Source organism: Phyllostomus discolor, chromosome 1, assembly GCF_004126475.2.
Source record: "Phyllostomus discolor isolate MPI-MPIP mPhyDis1 chromosome 1, mPhyDis1.pri.v3, whole genome shotgun sequence".
NCBI lineage: Eukaryota > Metazoa > Chordata > Mammalia > Chiroptera > Phyllostomidae > Phyllostomus > Phyllostomus discolor.
Window position 1 is genome coordinate 146,931,375 of NC_040903.2, and position 8,540 is coordinate 146,939,914.

Below are 8,540 nucleotides of genomic sequence, written 5' to 3' on the forward strand. Positions count from 1 at the left end.
AAAATAGGGAGAGAATTTCCCCTTTCTCGCCCTTTTGTAGAACATCTACTTAAGGAATTTTTTTTCAGTTTCAGTGTTTTATTATGAATAAATTGTTTCAAAGGTCAATATTGCATTTTCAACATAAGGCAACACTGTACAGCTTCATTTCAAGGGGTAAAAAAACACTGTTTCTAATCTCTTTTCTAGTTCTCAGACGTAATTGACTCTTATACTTAAGAAAATTTTTAATGAACTTTACACAATGGAGTACTATGTAGCAGAAAGAAAGCAGGAGCTCCTACCCTTCACAACAGTATGGAAGGGTCTGGGGAGCATTGTGCTAAGTGGAATAAGCCAGGTGGTGAAAGACAAATACCATATGATCTCACCTTTAAGTGGAACCTAATCAACAAAACAAACAAGCAAGCAAAATATAACCAGAGACATTGAAATAAAGAACAAACTGACAGTAACCAGAGGGGAGGGAAGAGACGGGTAATGGGGGAAAAAGGGGAAGGATTATCAAGGAACATGTTTAAAAGACACATGGACAAAAACAAAGGGGGTAGAATCAAGGGTAGTAGGTGGGATGGGTGGGGAAGGGGGTGTGGGGAGAAAATGGAGACAACTGTACTTGAACAGCAATAAAATAAAAAATGAAAATTTAAAAAAATGTAATTAAGTTATTTCTGTCTTTGAAATGCTTGTAAATCTTTCTGAATCTAAATATGCCTCTTGCCCGCTTTATTACTCAGGAAGGTCTTTGTTAAGAACCTGGGAAGTCTCTGAAATGCATTATCGAGTTAGATAGCACCCAAGTCTCCCAGTTTCTGTGGGAGAGTAGAAGCCACTTTGGTGACTTAACTTCCAAGTTGCAAAACTACTTCCTGTTGGTACAGATGTGTTTAGTTTTTCTTTGCATGAGCCAATTAGAAGACACAGATGGCCACCCTGGTTACCGGGTGAATCTAGGAAGATACCATTAAGTCTTTTTGAGGGCCAGTTTACAGGTTACCTTGAGACAATGTATATAATAGATTGTATTTGCTTGGCTATGTATTGTAAAAAGATTGGATTTCTTTCTGTTTTTGCCATCTCTTAGTGGATTGCCTGTGATGTATGTTTTACATTGTTTTCATGTTTATTCAAGAATAAAACTATTTTATTCTTTTCTACCTTTGTGGAGAGGTTTTTTTTTTTTTTTTTTGCGGGGGGAGGGGGCTGGCAGATTTGTTTTTAATTATATTTTCCCAACAAACTCAACTCAGTTTTTCAAGCTATGTATAGTTTTATCATTTGTAAGATTAGGGAGATGGAATACATCTTTGAGATCTCTTTATAGCCTGATAAACTCTGGGAAATAAAAAAACCACTGTGATTTATGAAGTTAAAAAACAATGTGAACAATTTTGTGAGTAATGTCAATTAGTCTTTTTTTAAACCAAGAAATTAAAGACAGGTTATGTCCCTCAAAATCTTTTAATTTATTATCATTTTAAAAAATTTTCACCTAAGGGTATGTTTACTGATGAGAGAGAGAGAGAGAAACATTGATCGGTTTCCTTCCATACATGGCCTGACTGGGGATCAAATCTGCAGCCTAAGTATGTTCCCTGAGCAGGGATCAAACCCTCAACCTTTGGTTTACGGGACAATGCCCCAACCACCTGAACCATATAGCCAGGGTTACTCCAAAATCTTTTAAATAAAGACTCTTATGTCCCCAATAAATTTTTTCCCTCACCCAAGGACACTTTTTCATTGCTTTTAGAGAGGAAGAGAGAGAGAAACATCAATGTGAGAGAGAAACATCAATTGGTTGCCTGCTGTACATACCCAGACTGGGTGGGGATCAAATCCAATATCTAGGTATGTCCCCTGACAGGGAATGGAAGCTGCAACCCTTTGGCTACAGGACGATGCTCCAAACAACTGAGCCACACTATCCAGAGCCCCAATAATTTCTTTATAGCATCTTTCATGTCTTTGTTCCTCAGACTGTATATTACAGGGTTAATGAGTGGAGTAACTACAGAATAAAACAAAGTAATTATCTTATGCATTCCAGCTTTATGTTCTGATGTTGGACTCACATACATGACCATCACTGAGCCATAGAAAAGAGAAACCACAGCCAGATGGGACCCACAGGTAGAGAAAGCTTTTCTTTGTCCCGTTGTTGTAGGAACTCTCAACACAGCTTGTATAACCAGAGCATAGAACACCATGATACAAAGAAAGGGAATAAATAAAAGCAGAGAACTTAAGGTAGAACTAGTTAACTCTATCACAGGCATTCTGGTACAGGTGAGGGTCAACAGAGGACCTGGGTCACACAGGAAATGGTCAATAATTCTGGAACCACAGAAGGACATTTGGGAGATGATGATGATAGGGATCAAGAACCAGAGGAATCCAAGTACCCAGCAGCCAACCACAAGATTGGTGCAGAGACGTCCAGTCATAATGGTTGGATAGTGTAGAGGCTGGCAGATAGCAAGGTATCGATCAAATGCCATAATAGCCAAGAAAAAACATTCTGTAGAACCCAAGGAGAAGAAAAAGTAGAACTGAAGAAAGCACCCAGAGAAGGAAATGTCTTTGGTGTCAGAGAGAATGTTGGCCAACATGTTGGGGACAGTGGAGGTGACATAGCAGATCTCTAGGAAGGAGAAGTTGGCGAGCAGGATATACATGGGGGTGTGGAGTCTCTGATCCCAGTGCACAGCACAGATGATAGAACCATTGCCCATGAGGGTCAGGAGGTAGACAACAGAGAAGAGCACAAAGAGGAGAACCTGCTCCTCTTTGGGGCAAGGGAAGCCCAGGAGGATGAAGCCAGTGATGGTGCTGGAGTTATTGAAGATTTTCATGGGTCTCTGAGCTGTAAAAAGACCATAAAGTCATGGAATCACTGTGTATATATAGATGGAGACTCAGGTATGTACAGAAACTACCATAGGGAATTCAATAAATATGTATATTAATAGTATATTTTTGTCTAAACCTGAAACACTGTCCTGACTTAGTTGTTGGACTGTAAAAACACTAGCAGGCAATGAATATCAACAGATAAACAGAGATGTGTCCTTACTGTGAAATGTATGGAAACATGCTTAATATATAAAGATACAACTTATCAAATCATTATAAATAAAATTCCACAGTAATTACCACTGATGTCAAGAAATTGAATACCCCTTGGATCTCTCTTCATGCTTCATCCCTATCAGTATCTTCTGCCTCTTTTTTTCTCCAATTGCTGATATTCTTCCTTTTTGGTAACTACTTCCTTGTTTTTCTTTATTTTTATAACTAAGTATGCATTCCTAAACAAAAGTGTTTAGTTTTACTTGTATTTGTACTTTACATAAATGAAATCATGTTATATGTAGTACTTTTGGATAGCTTCTTTTGCTAAACAGTAGGTATGTGAAATTCATGTTGTATCTGTAGTTTGTCCATTTTTACTGCTCTATACTTTTACATTTTATGAATAAACACTTATTTAATTATTATTCTATAGATAAATATTTTGGTTATTTCCAGTTTGAAGAAATGTTGCCACAAACATATAGTTCACTTTTAATGGTTCACACATGCATACATTTTTGTAGACTAGATCATAGGGTGTGTGTATCTTCAATTTTAGTAGATTAAATTAAAATCTTCTATAATTATTGCTCTATTTTCATGGCCACTGACATTATATGAGAGCTCTGACTGCTAACATCCTTTTCTTTTTTGTGTTCAAAGTGATTACTTATTGTTAAAACATTATTTTATATTAGTTTTAACAACATCCTTTTCTAATATTGAGTTCTGTATTTACCAGAGCCTGGGGAATACAGAGGCTTCATTTTAACAGATTGTCTTTCTCTCTTTTTTTCTTCTGGTAGTATCAGACTGGGTAGTTCTGTCCTTGGTAGTACTTTTTTCTTTTTCAGTGTAAGTGGTTATATCCTAACTGTTCTCAAAAAAGAGTATTCTGGAAGCGATAAAGAAAACTGTCCCCATACTTGGCTTAGGAGAACATTTTAATATGTAATGCAAATTACAGCCACTGGGCAGTTCATCATCCATCTCTTATGTGCTTTGAGTCTTTGTTTTTGTTGTTTTTGTTGTTGTTGTTGTTTTGACTCTCATTGATTTTCACAAGAATTTTTCTTCTTTTTCTTTTTCTATTATTTTATTGTTGTTTAAGTACAGTGATCTGCATCCCCCCCGCCACAACTCCTCCCCACCCCAGCCATCCCCACCTCCCTCCCCTGATTCCACCCCTTCTGGTTTTGTCCATCTGTCCTTTATAGTTGTTCCTGAAATCCCTGCCCCCTTACCCCCATTATACCCTCCCACCTCCCCTCTGGTTACTGTTAGATTGTTCTTAATTTCAATTTCTCTGGTTATATTTTGCTTGCTTGTTTGTTTTGTTTATTAGGTTGCACTTAAAGGTGAAATCATATGGTATTTGTCCCTCACTGCCTGGCTTATTTCACTTAGTATAATGCTCTCCAGTTCCATCTGTGCTGTCTGAAAGGGTAGGAGCTCCTGCTTTCTTTCTGCTGTGTAGTATTCCATCATGTAAATGTACCATAGTTTTTGATTTATTCATTTACTGATGGGCATAGCAACACAATTTACAATAGGTAAGTGCTGGAAGCAACCTGTGTGTTTTGAGTCCTGTGATCAGCCTTATGATTTAAACAGGTATTTCCTTATTGTACCTCCTACTTTTCCTATATGCCTCTCCCAAGAGAAAATTTCTTGAAGTGGCTCACTTGGGAACATTTTCCTACATAGCAAGTTTCAAATAGAACTTTGTCATAGGCTCACAATCAGTTTGTGAGAAATGACTTTACCAGAAGTGATTGGGAATTAACATGATGTTTTGCAGGCAGCTTTTAATAAATATTCATAAAATGAATGAATAAAAGCACTTTTTTCAGTTCTCAGAAAGAGGTTACACCAACATAGCTATTTGTGGACAAAACTGACTGGGACCCTTGGGATTATTGGAATCATTTTTCTCTTTTGAGGTAGTTAACTAACTCATTGTTTCTGTTTGGTAGTGAAATCGTAAATTTCAGGAGTAAAACATTGAAATTAATTATAGGAAATAGCTGTTGGTCACTTCTGTTAATACAGTTCCCCAGACATCCAGGGTAGATACAGCTGAGGGGTAGTATCAGCATTTATCTGGTGTTATTGAAATAGGTCTTTGATTGTTTAGGTTGGGAATATGACACTGCAAATTGCATGAAGATTGTGAAACCTGATGTTAGGCATCTAATGTTAAGGTTCACATAGCAGAAAACTTGTAAAGGAGAGAAAACTAAAATTTTTTGTTCTCTCTTCCAATCACTTCTTGGGAGCATCTCAAAGCCAAATGAGTTTGGATAGTTATACATTTGCATAATGGCCTTATGTTTTTCTGAGTTAGAAAAAGCCCAACCTTTGTTAAATAATTCTGCATCCACACCTTGGTTTTGGTTAGTATAGCCTCTGTAAATAGGGTATGCATGAAAAGATGAAAAATAATCTATTTTCCATTATCTGGAATATAGCATCACTTAATTGATAATGAATTATTTTCAAGAGTTGGCATAGTTATCTGCCAATGGCTTCTTTGGAACATTCAAAAACAGTAAAACCTCTCTGGGTAAATGGCAGAAGGTGTCAGGGGGGAGATAGTTGATTATAATGGCTTTGTTTGTTTGTTTTAGAGCAAGAAATTATGTGACAGGGGACTAGCAAACTGATTAATATATTAGAACTTATAAAGTGTAGACAAAAACTTATCTATCTGAGCCAGATCTAGTTTTGGATCTTAATATATCTATCCCATGCAGGACTCATGTGGCCATAAATTTTCCCAAGATCCTGCTAGTTTATGTCTTAACTTGTATTACCTCAGGTCTTTTAATGCCTGAGCTGTGTAATAAACAGTTTCTGGTTATTGTACTATAAACTTACATTTATTTTTTATTTTTTATTTTTTTTATTTATTTATTTTTTAGAGAGGGAAGGGAGGGGGAGAGAGAGAGAGGGGGAGAGAGAGAGAGAGAGTGAGAGAGAGAGAGAGAGAGAGAGAGAGAGAGAAACATCAATGTGCGGTTGCTGGGGGTTATGGCCTGCAACCCAGGCATGTACCCTGGCTGGGAATCGAACCTGGGACACTTTGGTTCCCAGCCCGCGCTCAATCCACTGAGCTACGCCAGCCAGGGCAAACTTACATTTTCTAAATGACCTTTCTGCTTGGATTTTAAGGATGTGTGACTAGGGGTTGACATTAAGTTTCAGATACCAAATATTCATCTTTGAAAGGAACTTAAACCAAACATAAAATATCTAATATATATTTCCATTATTTTACCCTAGTCTCATTCAGAATGAAGATATTCAGAATGTAGTCTTTTCTGAAGGGGCCACTTTCCCAAATGCCCCATTCTTTCAATGGGGCTATTAATAAATGTTAGGGGCATGAGACTATCCCAACTGCTAATGAATTGTAAGAGTGACTGAAAAGAAAATTTACTATAACATGCGAAGGTCACTTATGAACTTTAAATTCCACAATGTTAAAAAAGTCCTTTAGGCCTGTAGGTTTAATACTAACTCAGAGGAAAGCCACTCAGTTTTCAATAGATTAAAATAATTTGTTACTAATTGTTGTTGGGGCATCTTTAAACAAAGTTTTCTGTAGGATGTTTCTAAAAGGTTATTTTGTGTGATCATCACTTTGTCTATCATCTCAAAATATCTTTAGCACTTTGCATCATTTAGTTAAAGTTCAGGGACTTATTTTTATTGCTTGTCTATTTTAATGTTACATCTCTCCCTTTCTTTTAAACCTTACATCTATCTCATCAGCAAGATGCTTCTGTTTCTAAAGCATGACTCATTTAATGCCCTTCTTTGTCTTCATTGTCATCTCCCAAGTTCAAATTATTATCCTTTCTTCTTTGAACTTCTGTAGCAGCATCCTAACAGCAGCATCCTTGCCTCTACTTGTTCCTGCACTTTTTATTTCTACACAGCAGCAGAGTATGCCTTAAGAATGAAAAAATCAATCATGTTAGACTTTTGGGTTAAACCATTCCCTCTGAGAACAATTCTGTCAGAAAGTCTTATAAAGCTGTTTAAGAAAACAGGAAGCTGTTCTAGAGAGCAGAAATGGCCATCACTATTTTATACTCAGTATGATATATTTAATCAGACTGTGTTGTTACTCACCTTTTATTACTTAGCTCCACCAAACCGAAGAAACTATGATGTTTACTGGCCACAAGTCTATGCTGGAGCTGTCCCAAAAAAAAAGTCTGGTTGAGTCATCTTGCATCAACAGCAGAGGATACTGTGCACAACTTTACAATGGCATCTGTGTTTATGTACCTAGGCTGCCTGGACTGAGTTTAATTAACAATAATCACTTTTATATGGTTTACTTGTTAAATCAGCCAACTCCAGAAAGATTTAGATAGATAATATCTGAGTGAGCCAGGCCATGTCAATGTGAGGAAGACATTCCCTATTTTAATTTTTCCTCAAAGTTCAGTACAGTAGAAATCATGGTATGTCCATTTGTTGGCCTTCTCTCCATAACCAGTCCAGAGATGTCTCATGACAACTCAATCTCTCCCTTTAGCTGGTAGTTATAGTTTCAATGCCACATGTGTGACACTGGGAAATCTGTTTCCGGAAAATATTTAAAAGTAAGAATAACTTTCTAGATTGGGATGAGTAGTAGGCAGCTGGGTATAATTGAAGAAGTGTTGAATTTATAGTCAAGAGATTTTTGTGACAGTCATAGAAAACTAATACTCAGTTTTATAAGTTATAAAATTGGCAAATCATGCCTTCATTAAAGGGGTGTTGTAAAGATTACTGACTGAGACAAATGTCTGTGGAAGTCCCTTGTTTGATCATTGCTTAAGAAATACTGGTTATGTGAGTATGGCCATGGCAAATTTAAAGAGAACTGTGGATAAAACTAGTAGATTATATTTTTTACTTTTCCAAACACTACATAATCTTATTACCTGGTCAGCAAAGAAAATTCTAAACTGAAACTTATAAAGTTTCTCTCTTATTTTCATAGAGATAGTCTTCTTGGCAATGATCAGTGAGGAGAAAAGAGGTGGAAATGGTTGTGATAAAGATCCTTGATTGCCTTTGCTGTAGGATGGAGGGGTTATGAGCAGAACCTGCCAGGTAGTAAGCTCAGGTGTTTCTGATCCTTAAGGACTCATTTATGGCTTCTAAAAGGAACGGTGTCAAGAGACATCTCTATGCTTGTTATTCATTTCCTTGGGGCCTGCCTTAATTTCTGTTGCTGTTTTTTTTCTATGCAAGTTGAAATAATATCTTTTCTTTGTTTTAAACCTCTCACAGGTAAAATGAAATATTAACAAATCATTGATTAATTGTTGCTGAATTAATACACCAGTAAGTCTCTCTAATTCCCCTAAGTGTGCTTACCACATGGCCAATGAAACATTTTACAAACCTGAAAGGGATAAAAGCAGCTCTAGCCATCCATAACTGATCTCACATTCACT

The 8,540-nt window shown here is 36.7% G+C and overlaps 1 protein-coding gene across 1 annotated transcript; it reads right to left on the reverse strand.

The window, feature by feature from the left end:
* Positions 1 to 1,834: 1,834 nt before the first annotated feature.
* Positions 1,835 to 8,222, reverse strand: LOC114490370 (olfactory receptor 11G2-like). Its single transcript, XM_028504345.2, has 3 exons — positions 8,022 to 8,222; positions 7,216 to 7,283; positions 1,835 to 2,866 (listed from the first exon to the last, which is right to left on the reverse strand). Exon 3 carries the CDS (start codon positions 2,853 to 2,855, stop codon positions 1,848 to 1,850), a length of 1,008 nt encoding a protein of 335 aa, XP_028360146.1. The 5' UTR covers positions 2,856 to 2,866; positions 7,216 to 7,283; positions 8,022 to 8,222; the 3' UTR covers positions 1,835 to 1,847.
* Between the last annotated feature and the right edge of the window lie 318 nt (positions 8,223 to 8,540).

Coding starts and splice junctions, on each gene's coding strand:
- LOC114490370 (XM_028504345.2), bottom strand. CDS start 2,855: ATGAAAATCTTCAATAACTCCAGCACCATCACTGGCTTCATCCTCCTG.